Below are 22453 nucleotides of genomic sequence, written 5' to 3' on the forward strand. Positions count from 1 at the left end.
CTCCCAAGTAGCCATTTAACTTCTTGACTTCTTATCTCGCAGCCTCCATCGTCGATTCTCAAGTGAGTTTGAGCACCGAATTAAGAATTCCCTGTTTGCACGAGGGGTCTGATAGTCCGAGAAGCGATTAAAAGGTATTTTAATGGGGCCACGCTTACAAGGACTTGAAAAATCCCCCGCCAACATCCTTTACGAGGAAATCGTTTACGTGGCCACCGGGGGACACGACTCCCTCTCGCGGGAAAGTAGAACTATTCGCACTTTCATTGAATTGTTTATATGTGCTCGTATCTTACGTACGCGAATTCCAAAGAAGATAACTTTTCGCTCGATTTTCGATTGACTCGATTTGACGAAGACTCGATTTTCCTTTGAAAATCGAATGGTATAAAAAAAATTGTCAATAATGAATTGTTTAACGACGAAATATTCTTTGGAAAAATTAAATGTCAATATCAATGGCAAGTTTGTTTTGTAAAGGAATTAAAAGTGGATTTCACAAATATTATTTTACCGGGTGATTCATAAAAGTATAAAAATTAGCGAGGTTGGGTAAACAAGTTGTTGCAAAATATTCTGAAAACGTGCTTTTTCGGAATTGTAAAATCATGAACAAGGTATATATGTCATTACGATTTTCGGAGTTGAAGGAAATAATAGTTACTACACGCACGTGTATTTGAAAGCCTTGATATTCCAGAAAATGTCCTATTCTTCCCGGAATACATCTACGGTAAGTACAGGACAATGTTTACCCGGCGACAACGTAACCCCGCTGTTCAATACAGCAGGAACAATTGGTGAGTTACAAGACGAGATTACGCCCAAGTTCCGCACAATTGTACAATTAAGCAAAACGATTGCGTGAATGACTTCTTACGTACGCCAAGTTTGTAGCTATTTCAGAAGAAATTATTGCAAAGCTTGAAGTTTTCCGCAGACAAATTGCACGCGTTATCCAAACGTCATAATGGAAAATATGCATCGAGTATTTATTCGACGAATATCAAATGGCACACAAAAAACTATGTAAAAGTGCAGTCATAAATCTCCCGAGCGCGTGCTAGTCAAGAGTGGAATAATACGACATTCCATGTTGATACAACGCTACGAGCGTAACGTGAAATTGATCGACTAACCCTCGGTTTGTTTTTATATACCCCCGAGATGGTTGAACCTTGCTCTACGGTCAATTGCGAGCTCGAGCCAAGCGCTTTTCTGTTCTTCTCCTTCTTGGAAAATGGGACATTCATGTGTACGAGTGGGCGGAACGGAGAAACAATCTTGTTGACAACTAAATTATAATATGTATATTCGCGCATTTAAACGTTTCAGTGATTTACAGGCGTAGTAGATCAGAATGTAATATATTCAACAAAAACGCGCTTTTGATATCGATACATTTGGCAGATTAACATAATGCTAGATAAACGTTTATATTGATTGAAACCAAATGAAATATCCAGCTACGTAAAATTATTGAAATTCATCGCTTATTTTAATCAACTGGTCTTTCACAAAAAACTTTCTGCTGTAATTAATAGCAGGTTTCCAATGATTACGCGAGATCAAATTGAAATGTACATATAAATTTGTGTAACACACGATTGATGTACAAAAGAAAAATATTGAAATTGGAATATAGCTGCAGTACATCACGAAGATTAATGCATTGTTGCACTGATCTGCAATGCGCAAGCGCCGCTTTACATTTCATGGTCGGATGAAAGTTTTAATGCCAGTTTCTATGCATTACATAATAGAAAACTAAAAGCAACATCAAACATACAAATAGAAATAAAAATATTAGAACGCCACTCACCACTGAACATCGGCATTGTAAGTTCAGGATGTAGCTGTGCCAGTTGCCTCGACAAGTATTTCTGGTTGCGACAGTATGTGGTCGTTAAAAGGACATCGAGTGTGCCAGCTCTGATTGACTGTTGCTGTTGTTGATGTTGTTGCTGCTGTTGCTGTTGCTGCTGTGTTGTCGCGTGTCCACCTGCAGCTGTTACTATCACGCTTGTGATTGTCGTCGATGTTGTTGCTGATACCACAGCCACACTTGCCGTTGTCGTCGAATCATCATGAACTGCGAAAAAAAGAAAGGATCGATATATCTCTAAAAAAAATATAAGAAATTTCATTAATAAGTTCACTCGGCAAATATAATTTAATCGATAATACATGAAATAGCAAAGAAAGATTAATCGAGGATATTCCCCCAGGCTTCACAAATCGAAAATCTCAAACAAAGCATTACAACATTTTTCTAACTTTTTGGTTAAATGCCCAGAAGTAATCATTTATTTCGAATACTATTTGCGTGTTTTCACGCTTTCAGGTGAATCTTCATTTTGCTTTAGTCTTTAAATCCCGTAAACTGTTAATCCACTGCTGAGACGATACTTTGTCTTTTCATCGTGAAAAAAGCGACGACAGTCGTTTCGCTCTTCCGTTGTCGACGCCGTCACTAAGTATCTAACATTGATTAACGGGTTATCCATGAAACTTTTCTCTCTCTCTTTCTACCCCCCCCCCCCTCCTTTTTTCGCGACTATAAAGCCACATTCACTTTCGTTTCAATTTTCTATTGAAATAGTGATTACAGAAATAATCGCAATTAACACAGCTATTGATTTTCATACTTTGTTGAATTACTAACGACCTAAATTTTTGTTAATTTTATCACGATTGAATAATAACATTCCATCGTAAGCAAGTTAAGCCCGGCGATCGCACAATGAAAACAGAAGTAGTAAAAAGCCATATGCTATTTTCGTACATCGTCGATGTTTTGAGAGGCAATATTTTAACAACCCGCTATGTACTACCTATAGGATCGTGACGCGTACAAGTGGGGCTCGTTTCATCTTATCGATTTTACACTTTCAGCTGGGCTCTTGCGAGTTCTAAGTCTCTCTCTTGACTCAATGAACTTTTGTAATCAAGTTTTCCTTGGGTTCCGACAGCACAGACACCGGAAGATTGTCGAGTCTTCTCTTGAAAGCTCGTGATGGAATGTTCAGATTTTATCTATTCTATTCGAAGCAAGTACACGTTCCGCCTTTCGAGTAATGGCTTGGATTATCTAGAGGAGATTTTATGAGATTTTTAATGTATTCAAGATTCTTTGATATGAGTTTTGTTTGAAATTTGAATTTTTACTTTGATTTAAAAGATGACTTTTATTTACTTTGGAATGTTTGATTAGTGAAGTTAATCAAATGAAGTTCTTCAGTATTCAAAGTTATTTGCAAAAGTACGATTCATTATATTATACGTAATAATTTAATGATACTGCGTAACTTAGTTGTTTATTTGTTTGCATAACTCCATTGCATAATTTCATTGTTAGAATGTCAAAAAAATTCATATCGAACATTTCCAAGAAAAAAGATACTACAAAAACACACCAGTATAAAGTCCAAATACAATTACCACCAAACTGAAGAATCATCGATTTGCTGTAAAAGCTACAGACAAATTCAGTTCTTACTGCGTAGCTCTGTTCTAAACGACGTCGACCTAAATACTCGCTTAAGAGACAGAATACGAGGTAAGCGAAATTCGGAAGTCGCTTTAACAAGATAACTATAACACACAGTCGGATATCAATTAATCGAACCGGACTAATGAAGACATGTTTGTTTTGCTCCTTAATGAATTTGATTGATTCGCGTATATGTGCGTCTTTTATTTTATTACCCCTGTCATTCTTATAATATACTTTTGGCGTTCGATAGTTCACTTTCTTTTTATCAATGACGAACGTACACTCTGGCATTTATGTTATTTAATTTTTTAACGAATGATTTGTTCTATCGACAAAAGGCAATTTTTTCTTTTAACGAAAGTAAAATTTTATTCAACTGGTAGCGTGAATTGTAGATAAATTAAGGTAATTGTTATGAAGAAAGGAAATCTCTTGAATTCATTTTGAGTCATCCAAATAACAATTTATAATGTAAACTTTATCAAATTTTACTATGTTGTTATAGTAAATTTTACTACGATTCAGAAGTAGATGAAAAAATTGTCTAAACTCCTATATTATTAAAATTCTTTTGCTCCATCTTAGCTATACGTACATGTTATACATTTAGTCAGTTACTAACTGATTATTTGATTTCCCCGAAGTTTAATACTGAAGTTTTATTTTGCTTGCATGACCTTACATACTTCCTGCTGGTATCAATACACTTATATCCATAATAACTTTTATCATAACCGAAGTATGTCCCTACTTTGTAATATTTTACAGTAAATTTTCCTAGACTTTTAGTAAATTTTAAAAGGCCATTTCACTCAGTGTGCGAGCTTCCACTAGATGAAAATGTATTTTATTGATTTCTGTCTATAAGCCTACAAGAGTGAACTAACATTGACCTGTCATATGTCAAATCAACAAGATATGATACCTTTACTTTGTGTGGATAATTTTTCAAAATATGTAGGCTTGGAATTGATAAACAAAAATCTTCAAAATATGTCATCACATTTTAGATGAATATATCTGTTACCGAACCAATTTATTGTTTATTGTAATAATTGTAAGTTGCGGTTCATTGTCATTTTGTTAATAATTTTATAAACTTCAAGTTGAAATTGTACTTAAAGAAATTAAGGATCAAATATTAATAAAATTTATTCGCGAGTGTCGCCAAGCATGAACGAGGAGGTTTTTGATGTGGGTAAAACATGTACAATAATCGAGTGAGGTGGTGATTATTGGTACTGAATTTTCTAATTTATTGATCGATGATTAAATGATAAATAGATACCGCGTGAAAAGACCATGATTGTTATTTCTTTTCAACGACGGATAGCCGAGTAACGCTCGCGATGTTTAATCCCTATGATGAGTCTGCGCTCCTTAAGTATTACTTCAGACGTTTTCTGTTTCTCGATTAATGTAGTTGATTTTTCAACTAAATAAATATAATTGACGAATTTTTTATTTTATTTCATATGTATCGATAACAATATTAATCCATCAAATTCTCTTTTTCGCTCATCGATGATTGACGCGATCGAATTAAAATTAGCACTTCAAAATAAGTATCATTATATTATACGTAATAATTTAAAATATATTATACGTAATAATTTAGAATTTACATCACTTCACATTTCCAATAAATTTTCCAAAGACCAATGTAATTGCAAACCGTATAATTTTAATTTCAAGCTTATAACTACTTTCAGAAGCGTTTTTAAATTTTTTTGTATTATAATATTAAAATATGAATGATCGTAATTCATCGATGGTAATTTATTACAGTGATAGATTTCTTCAGATAATAAGTTTTGTTTATTCTATATTTTCACGAAAGACGTTTTATGCGAAATAAAGATAAATAGAATAATGATAAATCAGACGTGATCTGTTTTAGGAATTATATGTGACTGTTCATAATTTTAATAGACACTAAGGTTACGTAATTTGATTTGAAATAGGAAATAGAAGAATGGTGTTAAAATTGAAATTGTGTTAGTTTTCTAAATTAACTTGATGTAACATAAATTATTAGATTGAATGATACATATCACGTTTCTATAATACAAATAAAGTTAAATACTACTTCAAAGTAACATCTTGTAGAATATGTAACCGATTGAATCTCATAAAAAATATTGAAATACTTTCCTAAGTTCTTAAGTTGTTAGGTTGTAAAGTTTCGTACTTTGAAACATTTTTTATGATATACATCTCAACATTTTTAAAACAAAATTGAGATAAAAAACAAATAACAAGCAATTGCTGCATTCCAGATTATTCGCAAGTAATCTTTTTTCAACAGCTTTGAAAATTTATCGCCTACGCAGATTTTTGCCCCCTCTGCGCACGCGAAACAGTAGCAGATGTGAACACTCGACGCCACTAATGGAAGCAGTTCAAACTCGAGAGATAAAAAAAATAAATTTTGCCTTTGTGTTTAATAATTGTACTGACAAAAAGAAAACGGAATATATGGTTCACATTTGAAAAATTGTGCACAGGTGTGAGTGGCACAATATATTTCTTACAGCAAGAGTAATTTTAGGCCTTATTATATTATTTGTTATTTCTTGTTTGCATTGAATTTCATTTTAAGATAAAGAAATTTTTTTGGCCGTGATGTTAACTTTTTATATTGTCTCTTAATGTCCAAACGTTCTATAAAAAGTTTTAGAAGTATCTTAAAATTTTACTTGTAAACAGTAATACTAACTTGCAGTATTGAAACTCAAATAGCGTTATGCATTTATGGAACCCCAACAAACGTGCGCTTGCACCGAGAATTGGAATTGAATCGATCGAATGTATTATATCACGTTACAAACCGTATCGCACATTGTCTTTATCTCGTATCATAAACGTAAATCAAGTTATAAAGCGTTAATTTCTCCAAGTGAACTCGTTCGCATCTAGTTGGCATTCCCATCCGCTTCTGAAATTGAGCCAAATTAATTCGAGTAGCCGTTCAAGTAGTCGGAGTTAATAGCGACTTCCTCAACTTTATACGTAGCCGACACTCAAAACTATGCGTAAACCGAAACGACGAGCGAGAGAAAGAGAGAGACGGATCTCTCTCATGTGAGATTATATGCACAAGCATTTAGAGTAAACGCTGTTTTCAAAACTCGTTTTATCTATAATGCTTTCAAATCACAAAACATAAAACAGATTTCCCTTTTTAATTTCCACTTTAACAACAACTGAATACTGAATATATCTAAAGTTCTCTTTTCTTGTTTTCACACATATTAATCTATGATTTTTTTTTAAGAGATAACAAAATTTACAATACGCATTTCAGTAGTTCGGATCGTGTTTTACTTCTTTAAATAGAAATCTGCTTTTTTTTTATTATTATTTGGCAAATATTAAGATGATCCAATTTTTCACAGTTGGAATCTAAGAATAGCATTACAGCTAAACGCTAGGTTGCTTTACGAAATCTTTTATGTCAAAAGTTCAGAATTGTATGCTTTTGTGTGATTTTGTAATCCATCGATAATCTTTTTATAAATAATTAAACTCAGTAAAAAATCATTGAATACCATAGACAGCCATTATTAAAGCATGTCAGAATACATTTTACAAAGGCTGGGAAGAATATTTTTTGTATTTTCCATTGTTTGTTGACAAATACAAGAAAGTGTTGGACTCAATACATCGATACGTTCCAATGAAAAAAAAAACCAATATGTTAGGCAAACATTGATTTAGTCAAAATAATGAATATTATTATAGGTATAATTCATAAACTTTTTCTTCAGAATTTTTAAGAAATATTTAAGCTATTACAGAGGATAATATACAACTATTACAGAGGATACATTAGCGTTTACGAATCGCTCGAACAATTCGCATCTCTAATTCAATCTACCACTGTGGTAATGCAATTGCAATTTAATACCAACATCCATTAACGAATATTCTAACGTCTGAACATAATATTATGCTTCAATTAAATTGATCTCTTAAATGAAATGCTAACGTAATATACGTAAGAATAACGCTAGTCCAGGCAACAGAGACAAAAAAGGCCTGTTTCAGACAAAAATTCCGGGATGGGTTTTCTCAACGGAAATCGCTTCAGTACAATGTAAATAGGAACTCTTGATAAAATGCAACTCCTAATTTATTATCAGATTTTTTTTATGAGCGCTCAAAGTTGACGAAATATGGTTTTTTCAATCTGTAAGCCACGGTATGCATTTTAGCTGAAAAAGTTTCGTATAAAAGTTGTAGGCAATAGCAAAAGCTACAATTTGAGCTGTCGTGCAATTTTTTTCGTTTGTTAGTTATTGAAAAAAGCCCCAAAAACCCTTAAAAATGGCCATTTTTACTATATCGAATATTTATTGCAAAAAGAACTTTTTTTAATGTTTATGACTCTTAAAAGAAAGGTCTTGTGATTCTAAAAAAAATGAATCGTCGCACGACTATTTATTTTTATTAGTTACTGATATATTCTAATTAGTTAATTAAGAGACGCCCAAAGTACGGGACTGTAAATTTTTTTTAGCCGAAGATATCGAGTTATAAAACAACTCAATCTCTTTGTCAAAACGTCAATTTTAATAAATGATTGGGAACGAATCAAAAAATTAATTTGCAACCCCTAAATTTTGACTTTAAAAAAGAGCGCCTTTTTTCTTTTATAAACAATTAGAATTGCGGCTTCCCTATGCATTATAGAGATTTCTTTTTTAGAAATTCTGAGATCAAGGTGCATATTTTGAAAAAAAAAAATTGTTTTTCGACCAATAGGAGCCGAGATAATTTTTTTTTGTTTAAATCGCCATTGTTGTAATAATGAAAATTAACAAATCGGTCCAAGGGCATTCGATCGTTATTAAGTTATATTTTCTCATTACGATACAAGGCTTTACATATTTTGGCTTTTTAACAATTAAAATGACGTTTCATTTCCAGCACGAGAAAAGCCAAAGGCCGGAGGCGGTGGTGGGGGGCCTCCCTCGCGCGCTTGGAAATACTGAAAATCCGCGTTCAAATCGACGCGCTTCGCAAAAATCAGGCTTATCTCGCGAACTATTGCATCAAATTCGATCATTTTTTTTTTAATTTGAGGTAGCTTCAAAATTTATTGAGATTGATGTAGTTGTAATTACTATATTTAGTGCCAATCGTTTATTATTAACTTAATTGAATTCATACATATCAGTGTATGTATAAATTCCAATTAATTATTACTTGCTATCCGTAAATATGGATAAGGATAAATAATAATCAATATATTTTCAATTATTAATAACAATATTTTAATTTATATGCATACGTAGGCTATAGTTTACATGATTACTTATTTTCTAATCGTACCTAGTTCTTTTCGGCGCAGACTCATTTATTTCGTTTTCATTGCATTCTTCATTTAACATTACTTCTACAAGACTACTTAAATTATACTCTTCGTTGTCAATATCTTTTACGTTCGTACAGCAAAATACACACAAGCGAGAACATTTGAGGCCATGTTTGCTGCACAGCCTTTTTGGAATATATATATATATATATATATGTGTGTGTGTGTGTGTGTGTGTGTGCTTATTTGCAAATACAATCGTGGCTTGGTAATGATTTGAATCGTTTGAAGTATGGGTGGCATAAAGTCGAAAATACTTTGGAACCCACTCATTCTTCAGAGCCAATGATACCTCCCGAAGTATCAGAAAAAATATCTTGTAAATGCCAAACAGGCTGTAAAGCTGCGTGCAGCTGCTGCAAACATGGCCTCAAATGTTGTCGCTTGTGTGGATTTTGCTACGGGGATAATTGTACGAACATAGAAGAAATACATGAATATGATAATATTGATAACGAAGAGTATAATTTAAGTAGTCTTGTAGAAGTAATATTAAATGAAGAATGCAATGAAAACGAAATAAATGAGTCTGCGCCGAAAAGAACTAGGTACAATTAGAAAATAAGAAATCATGTAAACTATAGCCTACGTATGCATATAAATTAAAATATTGTTATTAATAATTGAAAATATATTGATTATTATTTATCCTTATCCATATTTACGGATAGCAAGTAATAATTAATTGGAATTTATACATACACTGATATGTATGAATTCAATTAAGTTAATAATAAACGATTGGCACTAAATATAGTAATTATAACTACACCAATCTCAATAAATTTTGAAGCTACCCCAAATTAAAAAAAAAATGATCGAATTTGATGCAATAGTTCGCGAGATAAGCCTGATTTTTGCGAAGCGCGTCGATTTGAACGCGGACTTTCAGTATTCCCAAGCGCGCGAGGGAAGCCCCCCACCACCGCCTCCGGCCTTTGGCTTTTCTCATGCTGGAAATGAAACGTCATTTTAATTGTTAAAAAGCCAAAATATGTAAAGCCTTGTATCGTAATGAGAAAATATAACTTAATAACGATCGAATACCCTTGGACCGATTTGTTAATTTTCATTATTACAACAATGGCGATTTAAACAAAAAAAAAAAATTATCTCGGCTCCTATTGGTCGAAAAACAATTTTTTTTTTTCAAAATATGCACCTTGATCTCAGAATTTCTAAAAAAGAAATCTCTATAATGCATAGGGAAGCCGCAATTCTAATTGTTTATAAAAGAAAAAAGGCGCTCTTTTTTAAAGTCAAAATTTAGGGGTTGCAAATTAATTTTTTGATTCGTTCCCAATCATTTATTAAAATTGACGTTTTGACAAAGAGATTGAGTTGTTTTACAACTCGATATCTTCGGCCAAAAAAAATTTACAGACCCGTAGTTTGGACGTCTCTTAATTAACTAATTAGAATATATCAGTAACTAATAAAAATAAATAGTCGTACGACGATTCATTTTTTTACAATCACAAGAGCTTTCTTTTAAGAGTCATAAACATTAAAAAAAGTTCTTTTTGCAATAAATATTCGATATAGTAAAAATGGCCATTTTTAAGGGTTTTTGGGGCTTTTTTCAATAACTAACAAACGAAAAAAATTGCACGACAGCTCAAATTGTAGCTTTTGCTATTGCCTACAACTTTTATGCGAAACTTTTTCAGCTAAAATGCATACCGTGGCTTGCAGATTGAAAAAACCATATTTCGTCAACTTTGAGCGCTCATAAAAAAAATCTGATAATAAATTAGGAGTTGTATTTTATCAAGAGTTCCTATTTACATTGTACTGAAGCGATTTCCGTTGAGAAAACCCCCGGAATTTTTGTCTGAAAATTTCTCTGTTGCCTGGACTACGCGGTTTATATAAACGTCCGTTATTTGCACGATGGTGGTTCCCAAAAGTTCCCGAAGCAGTAAAAATTGCTATGTACATAGTAAAATTTATCGAGCTAATCTTTTGCATTCTGTTTACAGTGGTGATTACTATGGATTCTAGCAAAATTTACTGCGTTAGATAATAAAACTTGCAACATTCATATTTTACTAGGTTAGATAGCAGTTTTATTATAGTCAAAGTATATCCTACTATGACTATGAATTGCAGTATTTTTATGACAAATTTTGTAATATCTATTTTCTCGGCGACGAAAAACCTGATACATCAAACAAACGCAACACCCGCCCGCCGCCCCGTATAACTCTGCTTATAAAAAAAACTCAGGCCGGAAGAAAACGAGGCGGAATGCCAAACCGCAAGCTCTATGAGACTTTAAGCTTGGCACGTAAAAAAGAGGAGGGAGCGTGTTGGCGGGGGCGAGAGAGCGAGCGATGAATGCAGCATATCGAGGCGCCAGCGTCGAAGCTCGCCGGCAAAGCGCTTAGCGCCTCCTGCGCGAACGGACGTGTTGGTGTGTTGCTGGTGCTCATCTAAAGAAAAGCTTGTTTGTTTTTCTTTTCAGTGCGTCGGAAATTTATCGGCTGCATTAAAACGCTTTTTGTTTCTTGGTGGGTTAGATTGGAACGCACCGACAGATTAATTGTTTGCGATAACGATAGCCTCGCTTTCGATGTACGACAAGCGCGGATTATGACTGAATACTGGAGCTCGAACTATGCATCGAAGCGAGTGATTTGATTTGATGGACAAAGCTTGAAATTAATTGAGCGGATCTTAGTATAAAATGAAGTTCAAAGTACCGCGGCTGCATGAGCGGCGACGCAACAAAAGATAGAAGAAACGATTGCAATTTTGTCGCAGAAGAAAAGAAACGAATACACGGAAAAAATGAGCGAGTTGCATTACTCGATCGCCTGGCAGGTGATCACCTTTCTAGAAATCTACTACCTGCCGGTATTAGTGGTACTTGGCTCGCTTGGCAATTGTTTATCGGTGTACGTGGTGTTCGCCAGCAAAATGCGCCGAACGTCGTCGAGCTTTTATCTGGCCGCACTGGCTGTCAGCGACACTGGCTTTCTGGCATCAATTTTCGTCGCTTGGCTTGGACTATCTTGGACGAATGTGCAGATTATGAATAAACAGGGATTCTGCCAGTTTTTCGTCTACCTGACCAATGTCTGCAGCTTTCTTAGTGCTTGGTGCGTGAATTGAGATTTTAGTTTTGTGCTTGCTCTTTTTTTTTTTATAAAGCATTAAACGATAAGAGCAGCTTTGTGGAACTTTGATTGATCGATATTGTACACCCGCATCCATAAAGAAAAGAAATACGATACATCTCGATTGGATTGTAAAAACTTCCTAACGATGCTGCCCTATTATGTCCACGTACCTTGCGGTCTAAAAAAGTTATCAGCGAGCGAAACACGTTAGCCGCCTAAAGTTAATATATAGCATCGACGGTTGCGCTATTAATCTCACGACAACCTACAACGTGATCGAAACTAATGGCTGTCTTTTATCAAAACATCCGAGAGCTCATCAATTTCAGATTAATATTGTGAAATATCTAAAAAAAATTTAGATAACAACCAATGTATTTACGATAATTATTATCGTCCTTGTTTTTTAATTATATTTTTGCATGTTCGGTAATTATGGCTTTTACCGGATGACGATAAATGAATTTTTTAAATATTATTCAGTAATATTATCTGATTTATCAACAAAATAATAAAAAAAAAGAACACGTGTAAAAAATGAAATATTTAGTTTTGCGTGTTTTTAATAAAAGCATTGCTATTGAAGTTTGCTTTGAAATAAAATGGTCTAGTAGCAAATATATATATTGTTTAATAACAATGTAATCAAAAAAATCAAAAGTTGATTACTATTAGAACAATAGCTATGTAAAAAATACGCAAAAAAATAAACAAATAACACTATGTAAAGCTAGTGGTGAAACCGACGTAGTAAGAGAGACAAAACAGCGTGTATGCATAAATCTTATATTTGTGGCAAGGGCGATTCCGAAACCGCGCGGGTAATCCCGCAACGTGTTCAACTTTTTCACAAAAGCAAAAAGCTTTTTTTCACATTTATCTCTCGCGAGCATTTGAAACGCGCGCTTGAATGCGAAAAAGATAAAAGGATGATAATGAGTTTTTTATTCTTGCGATTGGAACGGGGAGTGTATAGCAAGCTCACGATGCTTTTTCTTGCATTCGCGCGTACAACATACGAGGGCGGCCTGCGCGATTGTGCGAAATAAAAGAATCATAATGAAGGTGAAATCATCTTGAAATACTATATTTACTATTTTACTGTGAACTCTACTAAATGTGCATGAGCACTAGAGCCACATGGATTTACATTTGCATTCACAGTGACGTTGAAACTAAACTTTGATATTATATTCCCTTGAATGTAAGTTCACTCACAAAAACTAGAACAACACAAAGCTTGAATTTTTCAATCTAACACTATAAAATCATTGATAAGTAATGCGGCAACTAATTATGCGACTTATAATGCGTTTGGTGAAAGGACTACATGCCCCGTTTGCCCGTGCACCACATTAAGCCGCGCGAGCGTACTATTAATCATTTCAGTGGAGAACAATTGCAGCTCTGCGTGCGTGTATCAGCAATGAAACACGAGCTACTTGGAGAATCAGTTATCCACAATTCATCGTGTTAATAAAGATGAACTTCCGAGGAAGGTCGTTGCGAACGTATGGTGCTTTGTTGTCGCGGACGTTCATTTTCTCTATGAGCAATTTTTTTATTCAGCACAAGTCAAAACCGCTCGTTAATTGTCGTCGGTGAGAATCACAGATTTTTCTTTCCCCAGTAATTCGATCTTAATCAAACTGTGGCTATACAAGCTATTGCTTTTAACGTTGAATGGACACGCTACAGTCGACTCGTTTACTTTGGATCAGTGTTGCAAGTGTTTCACACAAGCTTCTGCCCATGCCCTGTCATTTCTGATTCTCCGATTTTATTCTAAAGAGACTTTCATTTCGAAAACCACTTTCTTCCTAAAGAAAAGTTTATCGGCGGGAATCTTCATTTTCAAACTCAAAGGCGGCTTTTTCCTAGCAAACTATGACAAACAATGCACTCTTTTCCAAGCTTGCGAATGCAACGAAAGACGAATGAGACAATACAACATCCGCCGTGTTCCTTCGACTGAATATTCCACCACTCGAGCGAGGAAAATAATTGAGCCATAAAAATAATTGGTTACTCTTTCCTGACTGCAGCCGGTCAATTAAGGCGCCGCGGAACACTGCGCGTTATCTTGTATAAAAAAAAGAAAGAAAAAAAGCGAACGCGTATGCGTCATTGCTTTGAAAAAAGTACAAATAGACAAGGCGTGTCCCTACGCCCGAGAGGAGTTTTCTTGTAATTATTGATCAAAAGCGGGATAGTCCAGAGACTGTTATTTTCTCCAGAGCCAGCCGACGCTGTCGCCGCGTCAATATGCTAATATCGCTGTTTTTTATGGCAGCTACTGATCTTACGATAGCGTGGCAATGTGATTTCGCTTCTTATGCAGCTGGAATATTTTTAAATTCACGCGGCAGCGCGAAAAGACTTTTGGCAATTTGATCACTAGGTTATTAATAAGTTCATAATCAATCACGAGTATAGAGCAAACGTACTTTGTTTGCTATATGCGCGCTGCAGGAGCCCATCCTTTCTATCTTCAAAATAAAAGTCTCTATACTTTAACGAACCCGAGATTATGGTTTATGCTCTCTTGAAAAATAGAAACAAATTTCGCATGCTAAAGATATTTTTAATTAAATTCGAAACTCAAAAGAAATTATACATTACACTACGCATGTGCAAGGCAGATAATTTCGGCGCAAGCTAAACGAGTCCGGGAGTCACCTACGTGCACACGAGTATCGTGTACCATATTTCCTCTTAAAATTGCGTAAAATGAGATGGCGATTGAGAATATGGAAGAGTGCTGGGGGCTTGAGGGAAGGAGGAGTATATCCTCAGACAAAAGTAACGTAAATTATAGATCAATAATACAAAAATGTTAAATTATGACGGTTGACCAACAAACAGAATACACACCCACACTATAATTAATTCAAGACCTTTATATTACTAATTGATAGTTGATTTTATTTATGGTAACCCCGCTCCCCCAGCTCCTACACCATCCCGCCACTACAGTCTCAATCATAATATCGAATGGGTAGTCGAGCCATCATCGTTAACACGTGGCTATCTAAAGTGTCGTATTGCAGCTTCGGCTGAAAGTAAACATAACTCTGCTGTACGCTGAAATTTAATGACACTTGATTATTTCGTCACATTGTTCATAAACTAGAGAACAGTACGAGAAGCAGATAGTTTACGCACGGCGATAGAAAAATTAAATTGCCGGCATCGAGATTCTAATTAATTCGACGCATTTTCCATTTCACATTCCGCGTTCTTATCAAACGAACTATGCGCGGTATCGATCAGTTCAATGAGCTCGTTAATTGAAATTGAAAGCACCTATTTGCACGCAAAGGTCAAAGATCAAAAGACACATGCCGGTGAAAAGAGTTTGCTTCCCATTTGATTGAACAATGCAGCGCTCAGCCGAACGAAAAGATCGCTGGCGGCTGACCACGAGCCGACTCGCACTACTTCCTCACTAACTCGCCCGTCGTATTTTTATTGCAGGTTCGTCGTAGCATTCACATTAGAGCGTTTTGTAGCGGTCTGCTACCCACTGCATCGCCAATGGATCTGCACGGTAAATCGCGCAAAACTACTCCTAAGTGGCGTCACGTTCGCCGGTTTAGTGTTGTGTAGTCCGGTGTTAGTGTACTCGGGTCCACGACTAATGGACAATACGACTCGCGAGCAATGTCATATCGAGGAAGGTTGGGATAGCGTAGCCAGCGCCGTCAATTATCTTGACACTATTCTCACATTCGCTCTGCCGTTCTGTATTATTTTCGTGCTAAACTCACTCATTGTTAAAACTGTGTGGAGAGTCGACAGCGTGAGGACGTCGCTCAAAGCCTGCGGATCCACGAGAGACTCGCCTCAACCGATTCATCAATCCAAAGTCACCAAGATGCTACTCATCGTATCGAGCGTCTTCTTCTGTCTGAACTTGCCTGCTTATGCAATGCGTGCTTACGCCTTTCTCCAGGTAAAACGTCATTCATGATTTCCTTTTCTTCGACGCGCATTCGATTGCATGCTTCTGCTTGACTGGGAACGTTCGTACGTACAAAAACAATTTCCGTTACGTGGCTTATCGGCACAATCAACGATCGAACAATTCCATAGTTGGAAAGCATGACTCGTTTCCAATTCTTTGGCGCGATAAGCGAAAAAAAACAACCGTTCAAATAAATCGACGTGCCTCGTCGAGGGTCTTCATAAGGTCTTCGGATCTGTCGAGAAAGCATCAATGTATGATTGGGAAGAAGCAGCTTGATTGGATGACGCGTTTCTTTTTTATTGGGGACGTTCACCTATAAGTTCGTTGACGGACTGACTAAACGTATACGTATGGAGAACAAAAATATCTTAACTGAAGACCAAACTTTTGTAAATTTTGTAGATGTCGAAACTTGAAAGTGTTCGCGAAAATTAGTTACACCTATCTTCTGTTTTGGTGCACTGCACGCTCAAATAATTCGATCGCGACATCAGCTTTATTGACATTTATTTCGACCGAGAGTTGTGAAAAAGCAAACGAATCTTGCGCGAAATGTGCGTAAATAGATGACAGCATATATTTGAAATACGAATTATCTCAATGTACCTACCTGTAATGGATTTCCATAACGAAATGAATTAGTGAAGAAAAAGCAGAGTCAAACGAACGCGCGAGATGAATCAGCTGTATTGAATTGACGAGCTAAGTTTTCTGTCGAAAAAAAATCCTTTGTCCTATGCGCCAAATTCTCTCGAAAAGTGAAATTTAATCAGCGTTATAATCGAGCTAATAGCATTAAGTTAGCGAGGAGCGCGTGCGCGTGTACACGAGTACGCCCCCTTTTTGTGCGTTGCAGTGTCATTCACGGGATGCCACTGCCTCCTGCGACATTAAAAAAAAATACTATCTTAAAGCGCTATCGTTTTTTATCAGTATTCCCGTAATGTTGCGCGAAAGCTCTCTTTTTACTTTAACATCTTTCGAGGACGACCGCCAAGTGAATGTCATTCGCGATATTTATTCGACGGTTAAGGCAACTAGTAAATCTACTGGCTTCTGACGGGGTTTTACGAAAATTAGAAGTATTTCCGAGGGCTGGCTATAACTCTAATGAATGCCGAGACAATTTAAGTTTCGAAAATAGTGTTCGCGAGGAAAAATAAAACGATAAGCAAGACAATACCGCAAGCACAATAACAATGAAACTTTCAAATTAGCCAACCTAGTACTCCTATCTTGTTGTCTCTTCGAAACGGTACTAGCTATTTCCATTTAATTTCCACGAGAAAGAATTACATTTGTTTCTTCAATGGAAGCGCGAATTGCAAGCGATAAGCGCAGAGCAATAAGTCATGGAGAATCGTGGACGCGCGATTCTTGTTTTTATTAAATTTGACTTTTAAATGTGCTCGCGCGGCTATCTCATTGGTTATAATGCTAATGCCATTGCTCTTTTTCGGTTTAACCGAGCACTTGTCACGTCTGTTTTTTTGGCGAGGATTTATTTAACGGATATAAGTGCTGATGAAAGTACCATGATGTACTCAGATTATTGGATAATTTAATTTCTTTCTTTCTCTTTGTTGCGCCCACATACTTCACCCAGTATTAGCAAAAGAATATTTCCGAATGAAGTGTATTTAACCGTGTTAATTTTGGTCAGATTAAAATGAAAAATCCAGCTTCGATGTATAAATGCCTGATTTATTTTTGCAATGTATGACGCTTGGTCTTACGCGTACGCTGTGTATCGGATATATATTGAAAACTGTCAGGTGTGGCTTGCAAATCTGACGAGCGTATAATAGAATAATTTGCCCGTTGCTTTCAAGATAATTGGCATATTAGAAAAAGTAATAATGTATCCGCATCATACGAGAAGTCAATATAACTTTGAGTTATTAAGCTTTGATCGGACAAACTTAAAATTGAACGAAGGCGAACAATGAAGGAAGAATTCGGCGCGAAAAATCTATAAGCACTGCACATTCATATAAATTTAAAAATAGGTGAATACTTTTTTTTCGCGACAATATTGATTGACATAATTATTCGAGTTTGAAGATCAATGAGCAATTTTAACTGTTCTTAGCAATACTGGGTTTAATTGAGTTTGCAATAGTGGATTTAATTGACTTTGTCGTGGGAGCGATGCGCTAATTAAATTTTGCTGTTGAATTAAACAAAAATTTTGAGCGCTAGCTGATAGTTAAGAACTCTTCTGAATGAATTCCAGATAATCTCGAGTTCCAAGCTCACTTTGCGAGGCAAAAAAGAATTGCTGCACGTTATATCGAGTTAGAGTAGAAGCAAGTACCGTTCTTTGCCTCTCCTCCCAAATAAAAAAGTCACGTATTCGAATTATAGGCGGCACGTTGTTTGTCTGACTAAAGAAATACCTGTACTACTAGTTTTTATAGCTGCACGGATATAACTTATTCTTGTGTATGGCTGGGTTCAAATGCAATTGACTGAACATACACGTATCGTTCTTTAACAGAATCTCACAGAACATTTTTTAACGTCTTTCATGGCAACTTTACTACTTGCTTACCGCGTACGAAAATAAGTCATATAGGCGGATCCGAAAGATGTGTTATAACGTTTTTGTTACTTTGTTATTTTGCGGGTTAGTTAATGTTTCTTTTGCTGTAGGCATAGTGGATTTAATAATTACGGTTTAATAACAGTGGCGTTGGCATATATCTGTAAGGCAGAATTAACGAAAATTTGTTAAGCATACATTGGAGCGTGAGAAGAACTTATGTACGAATATAATTTATGCATTACAGTGCCGTTCTGAAACTATAACATTTAGTTTGCATCGCTTGCACACAAGTCTGACTTCATTCGATTGCTACTAGTCGATTGCTTAGATCGACTTCCTTTGTTTTATTTGATCAAGTTTGATGGGACGTATAAAGCATTGAGTTTTCTTTTTATACTGTACACATGAACGTGAGTTTATATCCTGGTTACTGCTATGGAAACAAGATTACATCTCATATACTCAAATGTACTTTAGGAATTTATGACGCGCAAGATATCTGTCTGATTTATTTTTTTGTAATTTAATGCGAATAGTTGATAGACCTGTCCGCGTTTGAATCCGTTATCTGTCCATCAAAAAACTTACAAGCTTAATATTACATTGGCATTCAGTGCCACTTGTCGTATAATATATTCTAAAAAATAATCGCAACTTTAGCCCTCATAAAAGTATTCAATAGAAAAAAACCCTCGGAACCCATATCGATGAAAACGGAACTTTCGACGTTGTAATGAAATTATAGGACAAAAAAAGTCTCGCTAGCTTATGATGAACATATGCGGGTAATACAGTGACCGTAACTATGCTTAATCGAAAGTTTCGATCAGCTAGTCTACCCATCTCGGTTAATTACCAATTTACCACGAGAGAGCCAATAACACTATACAGTTTTTTCCTGCCTGTTGCTCGCTCGCGTTATAAACCTTGCTGCATTAGCATTTTATCGATTCCGCATAGACTTTCCCACGCGGTTTATCAGTTTATATCTCAATATTGCTAACGCGCTAAGATGAATGGTTTCGATTCTCTCGAAATGATGGAGCATTATTACTGTGTCGAATGTGAAATTGGATCTGCATTAATTATACTTGTGTGATTGTTGTAATCAAAATTGGTTTCGTAGAAGTGCTTAATCGTAACAAATTTAATTAAGCGTAATAGATTATTGTATATATTGTAATATTATGAACTCGAAGAAGCAACTTCTAAATGCGTTTATAGAAGCAGGGCTATAAATACCGAAAAAGGCTTGCGCATCGAGATATCTCAGTCTCATCCGAAATATATGTCACCCATCCAATACGCAAGACACGCGTACGCGCTGGATCCCTTCGCGACGCTAAAGGTCTTTTGTTAATATTGCATCGATAGTTCTCCTTCACACGTGTTTCAAATAACGCACGTACAGCAAACGCTTGACGAAAACAAACGTATCCCGATCGATATAATTACATTTACACAGCAACGCAAAAGTCTTAATTCTTAAACGAGCCTTAATTTCGATGACTCTCTCGTTATAGCCCGACAATTCAGCAACGGAATTGGAAGTGTTGATCCAGCGAGCGTGTAATCTACTTTTCAACACGAATTTCGGCATAAGCTTTGGCTTGTACTGCGCTAGTGGGCAAAACTTTCGTTTGGCTGTCCAACATTTGTTCAGCTGTCGTAAACATGCTACCAGTTCCAGCTTATCAAAACGATCGTCCACCGTCCAACAGGGTAAGACTTGTAAATTTCATTGCCATTAGGTTTTTTACGAGTTATAATTGAATATTAACCGCGTTGACCTTTCATTCAATGAAGCTTGTGCGATCGATAAAATATCTGCAGTAAAATATTTACTAGCAGTAGACATAAGATTAAAAAAATGTTGCCACCAAAATTATCGAGGATTGCTACGTGTGTATACATTCAACAAAGCTACGGATTTCTATCTGGTGTCGAATCTACTTGCGTTCTACGACCTACAGATAGCCATAGATTTTAATTTCAAACGTGAGATTGCATGCATATATCGCACTTTGCGAAACACTTTTTTTTGCATAACGAACTTTCGTTGCAAGGACGCGTCAACTGCCGTGTAGAAAAGAGATGTACTTCGCTTTCAAATTCAATACCTTACCGCGTAGTAGTTTTCCTTTCAGATCAAAGAAAATATTTTCTTTCCGAGCGAAAGAACTTTATGTGTGTGTGTGTATTTACACGCACACCACTTTCAAAGCAAACATGTTTAGCTATGATGTAAGACGATGACGTTCCCTTTATAATCCTAAACTTTTTTTCGTCGAAAAGCACCAGTAACAATTGTAATATGATAACGCTTAAAGCAGATTTCTCAGCTTCTACCGTGATTTCGAATGAGATACATTCTAAAAAAATTCATTTTGTATTTATATTACAAAATAATTTTTAGCAAAAAAAATATTTTCTTAAAAGTCTATGTAACGTGAGATAAAAACGATGAATTACTGAAATGAAACTTGAAATATCATTTAAAACTAATTTAATTTTAAATTTTAAGAAACAAATTTTCTTATTTTCAAAAAATTATTTTACTTAAAATAAAAACATTTGTTAAAATATGAATTTATAAGTAAAAAAGATTAATGATTAAAAATAAACATAAAAGAAGAAATTTTTTTGCCGTGTACTACAATGTTAAAAGATTGAAATTTAGCAAATGCAATTTGTCTTAGAGTACCTGTATTCCAATATAATTCCGCAGGTACGGATACGATAAGAATAATAGGCACATCGTCAGTAGCCGAGCAGACAATAGTCATTAACAAACCGTGGAAGGATTCATTTCGATTACGAAATTATTCTTGTCATCGTGGATCACCGCAAAGGGAACAGCAGAACAAGGATAACAGTTACTGTGTGACAAAGCCTAAGAAGGATCCTTACGACGTGAGACTGTAACGAAAGAAGATTCGATTTCCCGACGAGCTTGAGGCTACATTGCAAACGGGAGAATCGAATGTCTGATTGCTTTTTCTATTCAACTCCACATGCTTTCTTTAGATTAGGAAGGCACAGTTGAAAAATACATTTGTCAGTCGAGTTTCATTACCAATACGTCTGAGATATATCGACGTCGAGAAGTAAATATGAAATGTAAATGTCATCGCGTGTGAAAATAGCCGCCGCTACAATTTGCAACTTGGATATTGCGTCGAAGCACATAAAAGTAATCAATAAAACTGTTGAAAAAAAAGAAAAATTCACAAAATAGGAATATTACATACATTTATCGCGTCAATAAACTTTCTGAATGTTAAACAAATTCAATATAGAAAGGGAGTAAATGTGTATGATATTTTGCTCGTAGTTTGAAACACAATGCGAGAAAAGGACTGTGTCTTTTCGTTCGTTTTTTATGTTAGCTCGATCTCATATTATCCGTCTTTGTATCTTAATGGTAAATGTATACTAATTGTGACTTGTGACTGAGTTTTATTGTCGATTATGTTATATTTTTCTACTTTTTATTGAAATGTTATGGAGAATATATGAGATTCTGTTCTGCAGTATTAGTATATAAACTGAGCGAGTTGACATGTTTTAAGATATGTGATTATAAAATACTGTTAATCAATGTAAGCGAATGTAAAGTGTCAATTTAAAATTATCATGTGTAACAATTATTTTAACCTCACAAATTCATGGCATAACGGAATTCCTCTGGAAAATGTAATGTTTGTTTTTTCTCTTCCCATCCGTATAAAAATATCTTTCTATTTGTAACAGCTGTTTTGAAATGAACCGCTTTCTTTAACGATAGACACACTTTAAGAATTTTCAAGCTCTCAAAATAAAACATTGCAGAGAAGACATATTAAAACTAGAAAAAAACATATCATCTAGCTTCGTCATTACCCCCTAAAATACTTTGTCACAACAGCATAATTCATCATTAGTAATTTCGATA

General features: G+C 35.3%; 2 protein-coding genes across 3 annotated transcripts in view; one reads left to right on the forward strand and one right to left on the reverse strand.

The window, feature by feature from the left end:
- Positions 1-22453, reverse strand: part of LOC131665393 (protein furry) — a 71386-nt gene that overhangs the window by 34596 nt on the left and 14337 nt on the right. For both annotated transcript variants that reach the window (XM_058937265.1, XM_058937266.1), the window contains exon 24: positions 1823-2092. In XM_058937265.1, the coding sequence (XP_058793248.1) occupies positions 1823-2092 (270 nt within the window). The remainder of the gene's footprint in view (positions 1-1822; positions 2093-22453) is intronic.
- Positions 11279-22403, forward strand: LOC131665394 (thyrotropin-releasing hormone receptor). Its single transcript, XM_058937267.1, has 4 exons — positions 11279-11980; positions 15479-15956; positions 20043-20241; positions 21248-22403. The coding sequence occupies exons 1-4, from the start codon at positions 11670-11672 to the stop codon at positions 21442-21444; spliced, it is 1185 nt and encodes a 394-aa protein (XP_058793250.1). The 5' UTR covers positions 11279-11669; the 3' UTR covers positions 21445-22403.

Source organism: Phymastichus coffea, unplaced genomic scaffold (assembly GCF_024137745.1).
Source record: "Phymastichus coffea isolate CEN01 unplaced genomic scaffold, Cenicafe_Pcof_1.1 PCOF00050, whole genome shotgun sequence".
NCBI lineage: Eukaryota > Metazoa > Arthropoda > Insecta > Hymenoptera > Eulophidae > Phymastichus > Phymastichus coffea.